Here is a 20,984-nt window from a genome sequence, read left to right on the forward strand (position 1 = left end):
TTTTTATTTCAGCATTTTTTGCACAATCCCCATGATCTGCTTCATAATGTTCTCGTTTAATACTTTTTTCCATATTATCGCGTATGCCTTGTTAACTAATAACAGTATGTTTTCTTTTTTTTTTGCTCAAATTTCCTTTTCTTATTTTCTATGTGTTCCTCTCTCTCTCTCTCTCTCTCTATCTCTCTCTCTCTTCCTCTCTCTTTCTCTCGCTTTATCTCTCTTTCACTTGCTCTCTATGTGTTTTGCTCTTTATTTTTTTACGCGTAGTTTCGTCTTCTTGTCCCTCATTATGGGTCTTTTAATATCATTTGTGTGTCGTTTGTGTCTGCCAAATTAGACGAATGTATTGGAGTGATTAAACACCCCTTTTTGTTTAGCACTTTCATCTTCAACTGATTAGCATTTGCACGTCTTAAAATGCAGATCAAGAATATTATCTTTACAGAGCAGAAGAAGCATCATCGTTTCGGTTTGTCGTTTCTTCTACTGTAACCTGTAACACATGGCATCGCGCACCGTCGCAAAAAGGATATACACTGTTCGGCTTGGGGAAGATTAGGAATGCTCCGCAAAATGACCCTCTCCTGGTTGGGGTTAGGTGTACAGATTATCAGCGCGAACCTTAAGCGAACGGGCTATGGCTTATCATAGTATTGGGTTTTTATTTTTACTATTTTGTTTGTTTCTAGCATCAGAAGGAAAAACTTAACAAATATGACCGCTCGGTGTAGCCCTCCTCGATGGAACTCACTTTGGCCATTACGCAAAGTTGCATTATTTTTACAGTTTTTTTTTTGCTGACTGCTTTAGTTCTATCGGTTTTTACTTCTCTTCCCCGTCTTATAGCGACTTGCTTACGTTCGCTTCATCTGTTACTGCTTTGGTTGGTTTATTCGTTACACGTTTTGCATATTACTTACTGGTTGGTTGACCACATTTTATGAAGCATTCTAACCATTGACTGGAGCTCATTTCAGTTTTAGCTTTGTATCGTTTTTTTACTTCGGTTGCCTTTACTAATTGTGATTTTTTGGTTTTATCGTTCCATTACCGTACGATGTGAAGCTCTTGTGTTTCCTTCGTAAAAACACAATTATATCAACAAGCAGTTTATCCTAATTTTGTTACATTTTTAATAAGAGCTAGCAAATGAAACCGAGATAAAAAGAGAAAGAGAGAGAGGGAGAGAGCTTGCAAAACTTCCACAAGTGTTTAAAAAAATGGAAAAAACATCTATTGCTATTATTCGAAAAGGAAAAACATAACATGATAATACAGTAAAACAAAAAAGAGAGAAATGCTAAGTTTTACTTGCTTCTTGCGTCACCTTCCCTTACCATGAAAGCGCTTTGTATATCCGGGCAAATACTTGGTAGCTTGGTTTATCTTGCTTTATGTTCGTCGTATTCACTTCTTTGCTATTTAGCTTTTCCCGACTCTTTGTTATAATATCAATAGTTTTACATGAGTATATGCAATATATTTATATATGTTTGTGTGTGTGTGTTTAGTGAGTGAGTGCTTGCAGTTTTTTTTCTGTTTCCGCTTCGTTTTACTCTTCGTTTCCCCTTTTCACTTTCGATTTTCATTTTCGCGCACAGTTCGGTAAAACGTTTTTTAAATAAGTTTTTGTCTACTTTACCTTTTACGTAGCGTTTGTTTGTTCTTTTCATTTGTTTTGAATGAGTTTCTTTTGTTTCTTGAATATTTAACAATGACAGCTCGGTTTCTAGGTGGTTTTGTGTGAGTGTATTTTTTTCACTAGTTTTAATGCCATGTTTTGTTACGAGTATGATGCGTTTTTGTTGAATGATTCAGTTTTCTTTCGTTCTGCTTAGCCTTTTTTTCTGGAGATAGCTATCGTTTGTCATTTTTAAGTGATGTTTTTTTTGTTATCTATACATAGAGTGTAGTTTTATACACAAAACATACGACACTGTCTCTGTTGGTTCAAAGCACCACGGCTCGGCAATGGCGCAACTTTGTATGAGTAAGAGCGATGCTTTCGTTTGGGTAATATTAGTTATACGCATGATTATACGGAAACAGCCAGACGATTGCGCACACGTATGATAAGGATGATGAAGGATTGCGTGGCTTCTGCTTAGCCCAGATTGATTGCTTCTCTTACTACCAAAGCAAAGTCCTTTTCATCTTACTTTAAAATTTTCATCCTTTCATCCTTTGGCTTACCATTCCCACACCTTAACGCCAACAATCAGCAGCAAACGTTTAAACCGTTGGGATTTTTGACCATTTTTGAAAAGGAAGGTTTTATAGAAGATGCTACAAATATAGGGGTGGTTTTAGGTTCACTTCTAGTTTGAATATGTGTTGATTACGAGTGTGCTGTTGTTGTTGTGGGTTTACCGTTTTCGAGACACCTCTTACCACAAACCGGTTTGCCGGTGATTTTCGGTGTGGCTTGTTATGTTTCTGTATTTGATTATAATATGGTGGTGATTTTGGGTTTTTACACTTTTCTTTTCATGTTTTGTGTTTTAAGTTTCTGTTTTCAAAGTCTGAAAATAGCTGTCTCTTATTTGCCACTGATTGCGCTGCTGCTTTTGCGCACGGTTGTACCATGCTACATTACTCTATCGTTCTTTCCGCTTTCTTGTCACACACGTTCGTGTTCGGTTTTGTCGTAGTTGATTTGTTGTGTTGTACAGCGATTAATAAATAGGTATAAATAATGATCAACGATTATGTACATCGTAAGAAGCGTTTGCCTCACTGTTCACTGTGGGCATACACAGCCCTTCCATCGAAGTGCTGCTTGCGTTTGCTAGTTAGTTTGTGTACTTTTACATTCACTGCTTTCCACACATCCATTTCTCATTCTTCTTTTGTTGCTTTCTACAGTTTGCCTCTTCGTCTTCTTTCCTATAGTTTGCATCTATGAAGCTTTCTGTTTTATCTTTCGCTCGCTTTTAAATATGTATATATGTATATAGGACTGTATATAATCTTCTTTTATTTTCTTTCATTTTCCGCTCGTCTCATAAGACTTTCATTGCAGAGTGCGTTGTCCCGTATGGTTTAAACTGCAAGCGAGCAGTGCTTGCCATTTGTCGACTGGCGTAGACGCAGCTCGGTTCAAAGTGATGCAAAGCAGCCTCAAAACGAAGTCAATACAGTCTGCATCCATGCATGAAATAACGTTCGAGCATTCCATTGATTCGTCGTGCTTGTTTCGTGGGCTCGTTTAGCAGATTAGTGTTATCTTTCCGATTCGGACGACACGATTACCGTGCAGCGTGGCGGGGAGTGTTTATGTGCGAAGGAATTGCAAAGATGCCCCTTCCGAACCCAGCCGAGGGACCTAGTACTTCAAATAAATCGAAACATATCGCCCGCTTTGCTATCACGCGTTTTGCTCAGTTCTTAAGAAGCGAAGCTCTCGTTCCTATCCATGCTACTTAAACGTGGCCAAGTACCAAGGGACTGGTTACACCACGCTTTAACACTGAAGCTGAAGACATCTAAGTTAAACGGTTCCACTAAAGGGTAAAACAATTTGCGTAACAAAGTGCCTCAAACAGACTATACCAAACGGTGAGTGGTTCAATTTGTCTGTTTGAGGAATATGATCACTTTTGTTCAAGCAACTCCGATTGCTGCTCCGATTTCCCGTCGGGCGATCGCTACCATCTCTTTATCACTCATCAGTCGAGATTTTACCGTTTCGCCGTCTACCTTTTTACTATTTCTTTCCTTTTTTTGCTGATTGAATGGGTACAACGCTACAACAACGGGTTTCTTCCTATCGCTTTTGCTACGCATCTGGTTTCTTTTATACACAGCATTTACAACCACTCCCCAAAAGACAAAAAAAAGTAAAATGGCACTAAAATACAAATGTTTCCCCCCTTTTTTGCTAGCAAAGCTTCTACACCCGATCGTGATAGATCGTTTATAGATTAAAATAAAACATGTTCACTAAACAAACAGCCAATCGTGTGGACGCAGTACCGTACTACGGCAAGCAGATACGTGTGCTAGACGATCTAATTTCAGCTAAGTTTGACTGAAAGCAGCGCAGTAAAAAGCTCTAGCAATAATTGTACACTACTTTATGATTTCAATGTCTTTTTTTCTTCTTTTGTTTGCAATGATGTTTTCTAAACACATTATCATCTTCCGTTTTTTTACTCACTCACTCACTCATTTGCTCGAATTCTACCGACGTATCGCACGAGCGTTCTGCCAATTGTTAACTAATTTGTGTGTGTGTTTTTTCTTTTACTTTTGTTTTAGTTGTAAAATTTAAATTTTCTTGTAACAATTTTAACAGCCCATTTTGTTTGTTTGTCCCTTTTCGTTCATCTGCTTATGTTTTGTTTGACCCAATGAAATGGCTAGCGATGGATAATGCGTTTTATGGTTTTGTTTTGTTCGATTTAAATGGTTTCATTTGTTTCTTTAACTCTGTAATTTCTACATTGTTAGTACTTTTTTCACTTTTCATTCCAAGTACTCTCTTTTTTTGTTTTCTGTTTCTTGAGTTACAGTTACAAACAGACATACAGTTTCGGGGTGTAGTTTTCAAGGGTGTACCTTCCAGCATTAATGTTTTTTAGACTCATACCATTTTCTTTTGCGTCGAAAGAACAACAATGACATTTCGTATGCATGTGTTGGGTGTGTTTTGGGATGTGATTTGTTTTGCAGTAAAAGTGTGTGAACATTTTTGTGTGTGAGATTTGTTGTGAGGTGACGTGTGCAACCGTGTGTGTATGTGTGTGTAGTGAAGTGTATGTGTGTGTGATTTCTTGAGAGCGTATTTGTGTGTAGGTGAGTTGGTACTGTGAAAGCATTCGGGTGACATTGATAGCAGCAGTGGGAGCGATTTGGGGTTTGGTACTCCGGGCCATTTTTTTTCTTGTATGTATTGCATTCTACCTTGGTGTCTTAACCACACTAGACAGACAAAATCTACAGCGCATTTTGCTGATTGTACAACAACAATAAGCACCATTTGAGGTTTTGCTAGCTTACTGATCGAAAGCCATCCTCTCCAACATAGACACTCGCATACACACACATATGGATACAGAATGGCGGACATGCGGTATGGGGTGTATGAATGATGGCGCCATGTGTTGTACTAAAACTGGAACCCGTTAGGAGGGATGAAATGACAAGGAAGGGGTGGTGGGGTTGGTGTGTTTTTTTATCTGTTTTTTTTCGGGGAGATGGTGGAATAGCATCAATCCAGTTATCTTTGGCACTCAGGTCAAGACCGGGTCCATTTCGGGTCCGAAGGCTCAGTAAATAGTGCGACATGGACGCTTGGTATCGATTTAGTACACATCCAGCTAGTACACAGTTTGCAAAGCGCTGAGTTCAAAGCAAAAGTATCGGTCAGCTTAAAAGGGAGGATGTGAGTAGTTATTTGACATCATCCCCTTGAAAATCGGTTTCCTTGACTTCAGGAGATGCCTCTGCTGTACTCTTTTTCGACCTTTTACTACGACTAAGATCGTGTTGTAAATGCAAGTCACCGCGTTGCGTTTATAATGCGTGTTTGTGTGGTTGATTACACCTACATTTTCGTTACCCTCCTGCAATGTCTCTCCGCGATGCCTTTTTTGTGGAATTGTACAAGACAACTGTTTGCTGCTCGAACAAGAAACTGCTGCTATGGTTTTCTGCTCCAGCAGTGGTAGTTGTAGTAGTAGTAGTAGTTGGTATTAAGTAGTATGGGTAGTAGTTTATGCTTGCATTATTATTGATCAACTTCAATTAATCGTTTCATCCCTGACGGCTAGAATATCTCTGAATTACCGCGAATAAAGAACGTTGTTTCTCTTTCTCCTTTCCCTTGCTGATTAGAATCTCCTTTTATCATTGTTCGATGCATTTGTGTGCATATATGTGAGTGTGAGTGCTTTTGATTTTTCGAGTTTCGCTAGTAAATGCGAGCAGAAGGTTTCACTGAGGGGCAGCAGAGAAAAGAGAAAAGAAAGGATGAAGCGTTCGGAGATGCGCTAGAGTCGCTACGCAAACAAAACTAAAACATATTAGCAGCAAGATATTTTGCAATCTAATAAAGATAAAAAATAACATACAACCCTAAACGAGAACGGAGATCATATCTTATCATGCGAGCGTATCATTATTCAGTTCGGGTAAGTCTAGCGTAGAAATTGCTGTGAGGGCTTGCGATAGCGGGCAAACAAATCGCATCTATAATTGTAACTGGCAGTGAACTGTTGTAACCTAAGCAGGATAACAAACTCTACAAGTATTGTGTAGCAAAGAAACAGATAAAGTGAACGAAACTGAAGCTGAACTACTGCAAGTATCCCTGACAGAGGAGTTGGCTGGAGCTGAGTGAAACGGACCATTTCAGTGCGTGGACATGGTGGGTCGTCTGATTTGTCTTAAAGCTCAGTGCGGATTCTTCAAAATGATGTAAATAAAATAGTTAAATAATGAATTAAAAAGCATAGTAAACTTATGACCGTACGGGAAAGCTTAGTAGACCCAACGTCCACTTTATAGCTGCTGTCAAACGGAATAAAATAGAACAAGCGCCTTGGGCAAGCGTGACAAAGGGAGTGTCAATGCCTTGCAGAACAGCGTGCAGGAAGTATGGTGGAAGCAGGCGTTGGTATTGGTGGTGATGATTGGTGGTGGTTGTGAAAAAACGGACGTTTCAAAAAGGAGACAATCCAATTTTGGAAACGGAAGAAACGAAAACGTACGATATGCGAGATCGTCTTCACTTTAGCTTATCAGCGGTAAGGTCGATCCCTTTTTCTGGTACTTCAGAATTATCCGGATCGCTAGCCGGCAGGGAAAGCAAATGCTATGCTTCTAAAAATATTAATGCTGTTGGTTTCGGCTCTAGGTTTGATTTCTTTGCTTCCACTACTAGAAAGGTGATGTCGTTCTTGTCACGCGCCGCAAAACACTCCGCTATCAGTCGAGCGACGTCCTGAAACGATCGCCAAAGGGAAAAAGAGGAAATTTTGATTTAGTAATTCCAACGTTGGCTGGAAAGATGATGAGACCTACCTGATGATGCATTCCCTCCACCTTATTCCCGTCGACCTCCAGGATCAGCTGGCCTACCTCCAGTCCACCGGCATCGTACGCTGCTCCATGTTCCTGTAAGACGGAGAGGACAGCAGGTTTGCATTTTGAGAACAAGCTTTTCAACAACCACAGTATAAGGAGCCTTCACGTACGTGGATGTTGATGATGCGTGGCAGCGGATGTTTCGTATTTGCGCCGCCCTCGATGGCGATGCCGAGGATTGGCTTCGATTTTTTAACGGTTATATGAAGATTTCCTCTATGATCAGGTACTATATGTGGTGGTTGATCTTGATTCTGTTCCAGCGACGATCCGTTCTGGTCCAAAGGCAGCCGTTGCATTGACTGGATACGGTTGTAGGCGAATTTGGCAAAAGAAGGTTGGAATGGGAGGCGAGGAATAAAATAAAATTAAAACAATTTGTTACGAAAAAAAACCACGAAAAGGACATATAAACATTTGTGCCAAAATTGCATCGATATGGATTATGGAGTACGATAAGCGGATGGACATGAGGTGTGACAGGGTTTCTCCCCGTGCCAGAGAGTAACCAGCTCGTTTCGAATAAATACACTTAAATGTTGCAAGAAGGTTATAAATATATGAAATGCTGTATAGAACAAACAATAATACTCCAGAACGTTATCATACGTTATCATTATGAATCGTGCTTTATATTTACTTAAGGAAATTAGATAATAAGAGTAAGATACTGTTGTTTAGTACATACAAATATAATTACTAATAATAAAGAAGTTATTCAAACTTGACAAAAAAACAAGAATTAGTATTATAGTATTTTTTAAATTGTTGCTACTACGATGAAGCACTAGAAATGGTGTTCTTTAGTACGAGAATGCTACTATCAGTCACTACTTTAGTACGCAAACCAGTTCTAAAAGCCGAGTAGATGGACTTTGTGGGAAGTGTTATACACGTTCTTCTACAGTTCTTTTAGGTATATGTGGTGAAATAGCCTTGAAGCGCAATTATAATTCTATGAGTGTTTGTGTACTTTTAGAAGACAGTTGATTACGATTGCGTTTTCTGCAATGTGTACGGTATTTAAATTTAAAGGATAGTAATGCTACAGCTCAACGGTATGAAAGCACAATGTTTGTAATAATATCTACTTGTTATACATTTTAGTAAAGCACTACTACAGGACTACAGTAAGCCGTATCTGGTGATTTGTAGCTTTTGTGTTGATGTCTGTCACTGGGGGTGTATGTGTGTGTGTGTGTGTTTGTATGTATGTTTGGTTTATGTGTTAACTTGTGGTTTTCTTATTTCCACCGTCGATTTTTTTCATAATAGCGTTATCAACAAATGCTGCTACCGAGGTCATTGCTTAGCGAGGGACTAGAGTTAGCGATCGAATGAGCAACGATTCACATCCTAGCAGAACTGACAAACACGCACACATCGAAATACAGCCACACTAAAGACCCAATAGTAGCAACAGGAATATAACTTTCTATCTGCCTCGGTGAACAACTGACACAGTTAATGCCTGTTCGGCTACGCGCAACATGAACGAAACATACACGAATACAACAAGGTGCAAACATGATCGGTAGTTGTAGACTGCTGGGATAGCTACCCAGGGCTACGATTAACGTTTACGACTTCTATACTGGTGAGTGAAAGAAGAGTGTATGGTTGTGTGGAAAATAGTTTTCCATTCGCTTGGGTAACGTAGCATCATTTTCGCAGCATTTACGCTACGAAGCGTCGGTAAGGCACGTACGTACGGAGGTCGGCACAATAACGGCACACAGTACAGCAAGACACACAGATCTATTTACCTGATGCCGTCTGACACCCGGATCGGTTCCTAACAGTGTTCCTGCGCCTGCTCCGTCCTCATCATTCAAATCAAAACTTCTAGACAACTTTATCGACAATTCCTGGAGCCGCGTGTGTGTTTGTTGTTGTTGTGTGTTTGGTTTAGACCGCCGGATGGCATTTGTTTGATTTGATTTATTATTTCAGGAAAAAAGTTGGAAAGAAAGGAAAAAAGAAAAGAATTGCACGAAAATGAAAAACAACTGTTTGTGTACTGAGGTAAACAGTAAAACGCAACACAAAGCAGTGAGGGCTTTTTCTTTTAAAAAAAATTATATTTTTAGAACAAAATAGCAATGAAAACTATAAATACAAAACTCTGCTCTCGGACAACTGTAAAGCATAGGCAAACTAGAAGCATATAATGAACAACAAATGAACAAAGAACCAACAAACGACGATCCGAAACAAATGAACATTCAACCTGTCACATACAGAAACAAAAGCAGAGAGCAGAACATGAAATAAAAGATGAAAAACAAGGATAAACAAAATTAAATGAAAGCAAAACAGAAGAAACAACACTGTAACATAATGGTTAACAAATACAATCAAAAAATATACTTGATAGTAACAAACGATAAGCAAACTACACTAATTTGCGATTGACTCATGGAGAGGGACGTTACGAGTCTTATGGCTATTAGTTTTAATACTGGTATATTTCTTTATTGGTTTGTTGTTTCGTTCTCCAATGTCTAGAATAGTTCATTTAGAAAAAATAATCCTCTTTGTGCTTTTCCTTCTTTAATTACTTCATACTCTACTGAACTAATGTTTCATGGTGTCAATGTTTTCTGTTGGTGTATTTGTACAGAATATACACTATCAGCGGATTGATAGTATAAATACTTAGCAGTTTTCTTCATTGGAATGTGATTAGTTTTCCTTTGCTTGGTTTCGTTTCAATCCTTGATACTATGAGAAAGGTGCCCCATGCTTGCAATGTAGTGCAGAAAAGAATACACTTGAATACAATGGTGGTAGCAAGTGGGAAAGTTGGCCATATTAGGTAATCGAGTTGAAAGGGAAGTAAGAAGAAACCAAAAACAAAAAAAAAAGTGTATAAATATAAAGATGGTGTTTTGGGATGACGATTTTGACACACGATTGCTCGTCATGAAAGTGTCCATTTATATAAATATAGATTTTTTTTCCTATTACAGATTTCGATTGAGATTGCTTCTGTGCAATTTGGTTGCAGCATAATTCAATACAGCTTTTCAAACAATGCTACGCAGTGAAAGTAATTTGAAACAATGTACGAAACGCATGCAGTGTGCGATAAAAAAGAGAGAAAATCTACGCTCTAGCTAACTACACATCGAACTCGAGAGGCCACTTCATTCCTACGGCGAATAAGTAAGTATAGAAATAATAAAAAAAATGAAACCTGTGAATGTCAAAATCAAAGATACAAATCAACTACAAAGTAGTATAATAGAGTTAAATCAATTAATTAAATAATGTATAAGATGTGGTAAGTGTTTCTTTTGTACTTTTATAAGAACATTGTCGAAGAAAATACGAATAAAAACGGGAACGGCAAATAAACCGATAGGCAGATTCGTATAACAACATAGAAAACTGTCATACATACTTATAAAAATGGACACAATTCGTGCTTCGTAATACTGATTTATGAAGGTGCATCTAAGGAATGCAACCGTTAGAGGCGCAAATTAAACGCAAGATGAAACACACATAACAGTACAGAAGGGAGGTGAAAATGGTTGGATTTAGTTGTTGTGGTTTTGATTATTCAAACTTTTGAAATTGATAGTGCTTTTATTTCGATCATTGCAGTAATGACAGTTTAAACTGGTTAATGCGATAGTCAAATAATATAGAAACAATCAATTTTCCAATCCACTGAGTATTTAGAAACATAATTATCGTGGAAAATAACAAGTGGGTAGTTAAGAGAATATGAAAGTGAAACAAAACATTATACATAACAAAAAAAGTGATATAATTGCAAGAGAAAGACAAACATTGACAAAAGACGAACAACTTTGATCGAAATAGAGCAATATTTGTGATTTTGAAGTGATTCAAAGAGGTCGAGAGAATCAATAAAAAATGAGACAATAAAAACAACAAAACAAAAGAACACAACCAGTTCTCAAAGAGGGGATCATACCCAGGAAAGAAAGAAAGAAAATCAACGCAAGAAATGTAACAGGAGATTTAGAAGTTTAAAGTATGTTAGAGGTTGCACTTACGAGAGGTCTTCCCCAGTACCAAGATTTGACTCGTTGCGTTAAACCACCTAAATGTGATCGTATTCCATCTAAGTAGCTTCCCTGTAAGTTGGCGGGCGAATTTATTAAAAATAAATCATGTCCATACCATGAGGCTACCACAGAACGGATGTGACCGGCGACAAATGGCGAAACGGACGGCGAAAGTGCACTTTGTTTGTTTTGATTAAGATTCCCTTTTTGCAAACTGATATCACCTGATCAATCAATCAATCTTGTTTTTTATATAAAGATATGTTGTGTTGAACGACAATCAAATGAATGAAAAAATCTACAAGATTCTTACGTACTAATCGATTCTATCGAAGAAATGTAAAGAAAGTACCCGTGGAAATGAGTTTACTATAGATTTTGAGCTAATTATTGGTAAAAAAAGACTATCATACCTTAACAGTTATAATAATACTAGGTTATAAATTTAGAAACGTTCTAGCTGATGTATACATATTGCGTCTGGATTCTTACACCACGAGCCTATGTTGTGGTCGCTAATTACTTAACGTACTTCAACGTTAAGAAAAGCCTAATTAATAAAAGTGTTCAAATTTTGACGAAAAAGGTAACTATGGTTTCGATCTACAACGTATGAACTCTCTAAATATGTCTCGGATGTATAAAGGAAAAGGTACGCTGAGTTTGGTTTCATATTAACAACACATTTGAATGATGAGAGGTATATATAGAGAGAGAAAGAAGATGGCACCAGTACACAACGTAAAACGGCAAACGGAAAAGTATGCGGAGGGACGAAACTTACCTGATCCTATGCGGGTGCATTGCAGGTTGAAATAGAAGTTAATAATTACATTGCACAAGTTTAGATCGTTCGATCCACACTTACCGAGTCGTAATCTGCCCTAGATAGCTGAGTCTCGCTTCCTCTCCTGGGTCGTGTAGGATCATTGTAGTCCTGCTCGGTTGTAAGCACAGCGGTCATCGGTACACCAAAGCGTACAAGAAGAGAAACACAAAAGAAAAGACATCGTTTTATCAGTAAACTGGTGAACAATGTTCCAATACGGTCATTTATACTGCAAGAGACACACCGTCCCGGCAGTGTGAGAAGCGCATGAGTGATAAAGACAACGAGAAAAAAAAAGAAATCCGTGTAGACAATAACTCAACAAGTGATGTGAAAATTGATTGTGAAGGCGACATATTTGGATCACAGACTTTGCAAAACAAAACGATTTGCCGAAGAGAGAGACAGAGAGAGAGATAGAAAGAGAGAAATACATAGATAAGAAAAGGGTGTCGTGACGTGTCATGTCGGGTGTCAACAATGATTCACAGACATCGCCGATCAGATGCATAAACGGGACGTACGGCAAGGGACGATAACGATGGCGAGAAATGGCTAGTGTATGGGCTAGTGTTGTTTTCTATTGGTGTGTTGTTGGCGTGTTGTTTGTTGGTTTACGTTTCGGCAGATTGTTTTGTTGTAGAGATTTTTGTTGTTTGTTTGATAAATTGTTAGCTACAGACACACTTAGAGTCGCTACACTAGAGTTATAATTATTTGATTAAATCATTTAGAGAGCGTTTCTATAAACTAGTACTGGTACGGGAGGAAAGTAAGGTATAACGTATAGCTCTGACGTCATTGGTGAGCTAGAAAACAGGGACACTGAGAGCTCTGGGAATGTGTTTTTGTGTGTGGGAAGATAATCGATAAATGTTAAATAGTAGACTTGTATAATATAATTAAGAATAGTTTGCAAATTGTTGTAAGTTTTGAGACCAAATTAGAAAATCAAATTATTTGATTGAAAAAGACTAGAAAGCATAAGAAAACAATGAAAAGTTTCTAAATGAGAGTAAACTGAGGTAGAAGAATAGAGAGAAAAACTAACAATATGGAAAAATCAGTTCCTACCCTTCCCTGACAGAGTGCATAACGAAATTCAGATGGAACGCAAACAAAACCGAAAAAGGGCTAACTAAAACGAGTAGTTAAACGAAAGAAGAGAGAAAGAGAGAGAAAGAGAGAAAAAAAGAAGAACAAATGCAATTAAAAGAACAACACAATCACCTTATTCTTCAACTGTTTAACGACGTCGCTAGACGAGGAGGATATTTTGTGGCGGTTCAGATGATGCAGGCCACCGAGGGCCGCCGACGGGCCGCCGGCAAAGTTCAGCCGGTTGGGCGTGACCGTGAGAGGATTATGCGGAATGTCGGCCAACGATGCGTTCAAGTGACGGGACGAGGCGTGATGGTGTAGGATCGGTCCTGCCGACATCGGCCGGTACGGTAGCGGCGCGGGCGGGCTGTATGCAAGAACCCCGCAAAAACCCCGTGTCATACCCCCCCAAGAGATATTGGAATGAGCCCCATCCCACCCCGCCACCCCCGGCCCAAGACATTTGCATTTCAATGTGTCCGAGTGTGGGTTTCCGAAATGAAAAGAAACACGCGTGTGTTTGGAGTTACAAATGAGGGGGGGGGGGGGGGGAAATAGAGAGAAAACAAAAAAAAAAGAAAACAGTAGAATCACAAACACACACGCGCACCCATACCCGCACGCCATTGAAACGCATCAAGTTGAGGGAATGAAGGGAAAAAGAGAAAAGAAAGAAAGAAAGAAGAACACGCGTTAAGTTACTGCGGATATGCTGGAACCCCCCCACACCATCATCACCACCACCGCCGCAATGGTTCCATTTCAAAATCGTGATCGTGTGTGTACCGATTGCGAATGTCCGGCATCGTCGATGCCAATCCGAGGCCAGAGTCTTCTGCGGGACTGCGACCGGTCGCTTCTATTACTTCCAGATCCGTTTCAGACACCTGGAAAAGTGGGGCGATTGGATGGAAAGGATGGGGACATTCGTTCACTTAAGTAGTTACGTACGTACGCGAGGACGCGTTAAAGTGTTGGCTCTGTTTTTTTTGTCTATGCAAATACTATTACCCGTCCACCCCGCTCTGTTGGAGGTGGACGTTCGGTTATGAGGATAGCAAAGATGTCTAGCACTACTACTTGGTACAGGCTACGAGCGGCAGGCGCGCAAGTGTATCTTAACTGTGTACTAACGAGCGAGCGAGCGAGCGAGCAAGAGATATGTATATAGAGAGAAGAAGAGAGATAGTGTACATGTGTGTATGAGTGTGAGTCTACGCTAGAATTAAAAGTGAATGTTTTCATTCAAGGATTGGCGAGAGATAAATAAACAAGAGAACCTTCAAACTGCAAACTGACAGCTAATTCTAGATAGCTAGTAGAAGTGGAATGAAAAGAAAAAAGGCAGACTAGTAAACAAGAGCAGCTAACTACGAGAGGGTTTTTTTCAAGAAAGGAACAAGCAAGAGGCGTAAGAAATATGGTACAATATGGAGGGCAAATCTATGAGGCTTTAAAGAAAAAGAAAAAAAAATCATCCACTAATTGCTACGGCGATCTAGGACTGTGTCGCAGAGGTGGAATGTGTGCGTCAGAACAGGCCTGTTCTGATAAAGGTGTTAGAGGAGAAAAATTATACGGAGAAAAATAGTTCTAAGGGAAATTATGAGCTAAGTGTTGAGGGACGATACCACAAGTGGGACGATTCTACTGTGTTAACCGTCATGTGTACGACCGCCTACCCGGGTATGTTTCGCATCTTTATTCCAAAATAACTTTGGATTAAGAAGTTGTATCGACATCAAATTTTAAAAATGCCTCAGAAAAGATGTTTTATAACCATGTGCAAACAATTAAAAAATATCAAAAATGTTTAATTTTTAAAAATATTATTTAAGTTTATAAACCCTTCACAAGTACAACCGGCTACCCGGGTACACCATACATTTTGTATGGAAGAATGATGTTTTTCGTGGTTAAAAGCGTATATCTTTTGAATTACTTGTTAGATTTGAATGAAAACTGTCTTATAGGTTTATAATAATGTTTTATAGCATATCGTAGTAAAATTTGAATTTTTAAAATCCTATCAACATTATTTTCAATAAAAATGTGCTGTAACTCCGACACCCCAACCGGCCTTGCCGCATGTTTTGGTGGATGCTTAAGTCTTTTTCTTTTCTTTCAAATGTTGTATTGCAGTTACATTTTATTGCTTGTTGTGTAACAATATATTGAAAATAACGCTGAACCACCTGACCAACCACTACAAGCAAACGAAATAGAATTCGCTGGCTGAAAGTTAACACACACATTCATGCTTTTGTTATAATGTTACTGCCGAATAGTGCTGAGCGTTTCGGAGCGCACCAATGGCTCCGAAGCTCGCTCCGCACACACGGCTGCGGAGCCGGATCCGCACCAACAGCTTCGCACCAATGGCTCCGGAGCCGGCTCCGCATCAACACCCCCGGAACCGGCGGCGAATCAACGGCTCTGGACCAACGGTTCTGGACTAACGTTTCGGCATTGTATGATAGCGTAAAAAACGAATCTATCTTCTCGCAAGTGTAGAAGCTAACACCGGATGTGATAGTGTGATTGTTGAACAATGTTCAAAACTTATCGATTTTTTCATGTATAGATTCTTTTCAACATTATTTACTCATCTATTTATGGATCTTCCCGATTGAAACTTTATTAAAAAAGGATTTTTTGGTGCAATCTGTTAAAACCGGCTCCGTTGGTACGACGCTGGAGTGGAGTCAGCTTCGGAGCCGTGGGTGCGGAGCCGAAATTGTCTGGAGCCGGTCGGAGCCGGTTTTTTTTTAAACATGATAAGTATATTTTATAGATCGTCAACATATATTTTTATACAACAACCAAAACAATTGAAATATTTATATAACTTTTGAAAGAAACGTAATTAAAACTTAGAAAAAGACTTAAGTATCCACTCAAAACTTGCGGCCTGGCCGGTTGGGGTGTTGGAGCTACAACATATTTTTGATTTAAAAAAATCTTGACAGGACTTTTAAAAATCTAATTTTACTACAATATGTTATAAAATATTATTATGAACCTATAAGAAATAATTCAAAAGACATACGCTTTTTGCCACGAAAAACATCATTCTTCCAAACAAAATGCATGGCGTACCCGGGTAGGCGGTTGTACGGTTACGTAAAGTTTTTTGGTCGTACACAAGACGGTTAAAGGTGAGCATTGGTTTCGAGACAATAAATGATCTGAAGTCGTATAAGATTTAGAAGAAAGTAAAAATCAAAATTGTGAATGATTTTTAAAGAGTTCTCATAATAAATTCATATTAGAAAAACAGAGATAGTAGCGTCCTCTATCGGCGAGTAGCGTAATCCTCAATATGAAATATTTCACCAATTTGTTTGATTTTGTCGTGCGTCTTTTTTCCAGAAAAACATCAGATTTAACAGAAAATATTTCAAAAGAATTCACGAGATCCAAAACCACGATATGACGTTCATTAAATGCTAGTGTTAGCTATACTCTTGAAGATATACAACAACCGTCCATAAATAGAAAGCCTTACGAGTGTTGACCGATCGTCCAATTATCAAAATTTTCCATGACTCACACAATGACTCAGGGCATTGCACCAAACAAAACTGCTCTGGTCATTTTGCCATGTCAATAAACTTCTGAGCGATCGAAACATCTAAATACCGCTCAGTTTAATTTAACTTTTAATGTAGGCGCACAACATGATTGATTTCACATACAAGCAGGCCCAGCTCGTCCGCGTCGCGTCAATATTATCAAGAAAACATTATCAAAAAATCAACCACCCCGAACGGTGTCATCAGCCCACGGTCCACGGCCCATCGGGAACAAACACGCAGCCGCCCATTCTGTGCGCCCATCACTGTTGGATGTTGTTTTTTCCCTTCCCGATTGGCCACTGGGACGCGCCATTTGCTTTGTTTCGTTGTGGCCCGTAGAATGCGATAAGCGATCGGTGTTGTTGTTGTTGTTTTTGGGATGGATGCATCATCTACCGCCGCCCGACCGACCCATAAGCGGCCGTTGATAAGTACAACTTGTTCGAGCATGTGCATGTGCATCCGGAAGGGATGCGGCGTCGAGCCCCGAAACATGGTTGGTACTGGCGCCACCAACGCCACATGACGGTGGCCGCCGGTACCGCCTGCCAGTCCGAGCGAGAGATTACAAGTAATCCTTCCATAAATAATCGCTCAGCAAATAAAGCGCGATGCGCGCTGCGTCGGGACCCGGGTGCAACACGTTGCCCGTGGGTGGTGTAATTTATGGTACAGGACCGCACCTTCGGCTGTTTGAATATTGATGAGCATTATCGGACGGCGTGTCGGTGGCGTGAGTGTGTGTGAGGGGTGGATTTTTATGTTCATATTGAGATTTAAATTGAAAGAAAGTATGTGACGCATAAAGTTGCATTTGGTGTACTGAAGAGCTATTCAGTGGCATGATTTATATCAGTTTACATAAAACGTATTAAATATATATATATACAAATACATAAAGAACTTATAGTATCTATAGAATGTGTACGATATTTTATCGATATTTGTATTGTTGAATTACATTTGATCTAACAAAAACCAATTACAGCGTAGAAAAGACGTGAATTGCACCATTGTGGTAAATGTAACAAATTCTAGCGCCGCCATTTTATTCTATACAATTCACCCCTTCCTTGCTACACATTGCTTGAGGGGCGATAAAAAACTACCACAAAAAACTTCCTTTTTCAAAGAAGAGGGGAAACGAACCTCTCCAAAAGCAAACGGCGCCTTCTCATTCGACGAAACTTTCTCCCAATCCACATCGAGAGAATTCATGTTTTTTCCCTTTGTTTACCTTTTTGTTAGAAAAGGGGAACTGCTGGCTGCGGTAGATTTTTTATGTTTACGCTTACGCAATCGGGCCAATGCGTGCGCGTTTACGTTTCCAGGGAGTACATAAAGCCTGGAAAAAATGCTCAACTTCTCCTCCTTGACTACACGCAACAGCAGCAGGGCAGCAGCATCAGTCGGGCACGCTTCCAGGCAACGATTCAAACTCACGGCAACGAGCCCCGCTTGCTATGTATAAAAGTAAAAAAAGAACTGCTTCTCCGACCCTTCTCCATCCCGATAGCAGCTCGCACGTGGAAAGGGGCGCCGTACACACACTCACACACCGTACCACCAAAACACTGGAAGGATAATGTGCGACCATAAATAAATGTAGATGGTTGGTAGTGTTGGGGTGTGTATTTTTTTTCTTCTGTGGGTTCGTTCCATCCATCCATTTCGTTTTGTTCTGCGCTACTCCCTTCCAGAACCGACGCACGGCTGCGAGTGCGTACAGATGTCCCCTTTTTCGGATGGCGATTGAAGCGCACACACGAAGGGCTGCTGTAGGGGAAGCAAGGGGCAACCGTTTCTCCCGACCGTGTGCGATACAGTACGTGTGCGTGTGTTTTTTGTGCCTAGTTTTGTTCGTTCATTTCCTCCTTTTTTCGTACTCTCATCGCTTATTTATTCCGCCTCCGTTCCGAACGCGCCATTGCGTTCGCCTGTGTCTATTCTATCCCCCGTTGGCGCGCTGTGCTCCAGTTTGTTTGTGGCGAGAGATTGCGCGAGAGAGAAAGCGAGAGAGCGCAACCGATAATGGCGGCCGCTAGCGAGGTGCGCGCCATGAGGGGGAGCTTTTTTTTCTCGTAACAACCTCCCTCCCAACGCAATCAAACAAAAATAGCAAATGGCGCCATTCGGCAAACAGTGCGGACTCCATCATAAAATTGAGGGGAGCCTAGAATTTTCGCACGGGAAAGGGAAGTTACTTTTTCTGAGTACTTTTCGAATCTTTTCTTTTTCATTGATTGGATTATTTTATGTCGAGTTTTAGCTTTATTTTTCCTTTGCTTTGTATGTTTATATTGTTGGCGATAAATAACGCGTAAATGAAATAAATAATGCATCACCATGGCGACCGGAATAGAGAGTGAAAACGTGTTATGAAGGAAGCACATGGTTTTGAACCAGAATACGAAGATATGTTATAATTTTATATTGTTCATTTGAATTGAATTGAGTAAATTGAATCATTTCAAGGCATTATTTAAGATTGTTTGTTAAAAAAATCGGTGATAATAGTCGTTGATCTAGGGGTTAGTTTGAATGTTAATAATAAAATAGTTTAATAAAATGTCGTAGCACAAATATACAAGCCAATTATATATAAATAAATAAATAAATAAAAAAAAATTCTTTCCTATTAAACACAAATCTCACATTATCACATAAAATTACACTTGATTCTAGCATTAAATTCTACCTAAAGCCAAAGAAAACTGCTCTGTTCCCCATGCCTTCGGTTATTCGCCCAGCCTAACAATGGGGGAGGAAAAAAAACCGCTTCCTTACGGGTCGTTTACTCCGTCGACGACTATCCCCAGAATTTTGCTGATTGCTCCGGCTTGGTTAGACGATTTCCTTTCTGGATTTTCTCTGCTTCTTTTGCTACCACTAGCGGGGTATGAGTTTTCCCTTGACGCAAGTGTGCAATGTGCGAAGAAAATAAAAAGCCCCGAGGGAGTATTCTGTGGCGGCGGTTACGAGTGGCGAGGCAAATGTCTATCCACTCTTCTTTACACGGGTACAGCACACAAAAACAAGGAAGAAAAAGGCCCACTGGGTGGTTAGTGGGATGGGGGCGCACTCTGATGCTGTTTTTTTTTGTTTCGTGCAGCCAAAATATTCTCTCCATTTTTCCGTTGATCATAGCGATATGTATTAAAGCACGTGTGTTAGTGTATGTGAAAGTTGTTTACTTTCATTTCCCATTTCTTTGGCTATTTCCCCATTCTTCTAGGCTTCCGAACGCTCCGCTGCAGTGCGTTATCTGCGTTTGTTTAATCGGGTTTGATTACAGTGAAATGAAGCTGACCGTCCAGCCATTGGGAAGGGCCTAATAGCCAACACTACTGCGAGGGTGAAATTATGAGTGTAAATAATCCACACATCTCCCACAAACACACACTCACGCGTGTTTCTGATCGGAAACCATCATCATCGTCAACATCATCATGAGAAAAAAGCATCAGTTTCGTACGGGAAAGTACGTAAAATCGTGCCCCATCACGACAGCTACGGGACTCACAAATGCCGGCCACTTTAAAAACCGGGATTGTAGTATTGCCACACAAGTGTGTTGTTTTTACACGCTGACAAAATATATTTATTTTCATTAATTTGTCTCTAGCCGGGCTCGCTGGGCGCGGCAAAGCCCGTAATGCGCCTCCTAAAAACCATCCGGGTGTCCAGGGCGGTATCGTTAAAGTGCATTTTAAAAGCAATTAAAGCCCAGTAGCCGCAGGCGCACTTTTGCGTAGAGCAGCTGGGTCAGAACAATAACAAGCGGACCTTAGCGACACAGACACACACACACACCCGGTCGGACGGGCACCAGGGCCCGGTGGACGTGCGCGTCACACGTTGGTTTTTTTCGGGCGAGACTTACACGGCGAATGAAATGAGCAATCGCTTTAGCGAATAATTATGTCTTCAGTAAGTGTGAGCATTTGCATGAGGCTGATTATGCTAATAATGACCGTAAACATTCCTAAAAGTGAATGATGTTGTTTGTGACGGAATTGGTTTAATACAAAAATGCTTATTTATTAAGTGTGTCCGGTAATTGCTGTTAGCATCGAATTTCATTTCGATCCATAATAAAGATATCTTTAAAAGTGTTTAAAATGAGCACTTGGAAGGAAATTTATTTTGTTTTATTTATTTTTAAGCTGACGTACATTCATGTCTAATCGGCAAATTTATACAGGTATTCCCCGATATTAGCTATTAATGCGGACCGGAAGCAATAGCGTATCTCGAATATTAGCGTAAGTTTAATTTCGAGATTTTCAGTTAAATTATAGTTAGCTTTCGTGTAATTTTGTTTGAAGTGGTTGGTTTTAG

General features: G+C 39.8%; 1 protein-coding gene across 8 annotated transcripts in view; it reads right to left on the minus strand.

The window, feature by feature from the left end:
- Nucleotides 1-163: 163 nt before the first annotated feature.
- LOC120955730 (uncharacterized) overlaps nucleotides 164-20,984 on the minus strand; it is a 91,117-nt gene continuing 70,296 nt past the window's right edge. For 7 of the 8 annotated variants that reach the window (XM_049608199.1, XM_049608200.1, XM_049608203.1 and 4 more), the window contains exons 13-16: nucleotides 13,852-13,952; nucleotides 13,195-13,432; nucleotides 12,004-12,072; nucleotides 11,258-11,925 (exon numbers count right to left, since the gene is read on the minus strand). In XM_049608199.1, the coding sequence (XP_049464156.1) occupies nucleotides 11,686-11,925; nucleotides 12,004-12,072; nucleotides 13,195-13,432; nucleotides 13,852-13,952 (648 nt within the window). In that variant the 3' untranslated portion in view covers nucleotides 11,258-11,685. Of the gene's footprint in view, nucleotides 6,950-7,029; nucleotides 7,123-7,202; nucleotides 7,395-8,858; nucleotides 8,961-11,123; nucleotides 11,205-11,257; nucleotides 11,926-11,997; nucleotides 12,073-13,194; nucleotides 13,433-13,851; nucleotides 13,953-20,984 lie in introns of those variants that run through there. The other variant, XM_049608207.1, reaches the window with a different exon arrangement.

Source organism: Anopheles coluzzii, chromosome 3 (assembly GCF_943734685.1).
Source record: "Anopheles coluzzii chromosome 3, AcolN3, whole genome shotgun sequence".
NCBI lineage: Eukaryota > Metazoa > Arthropoda > Insecta > Diptera > Culicidae > Anopheles > Anopheles coluzzii.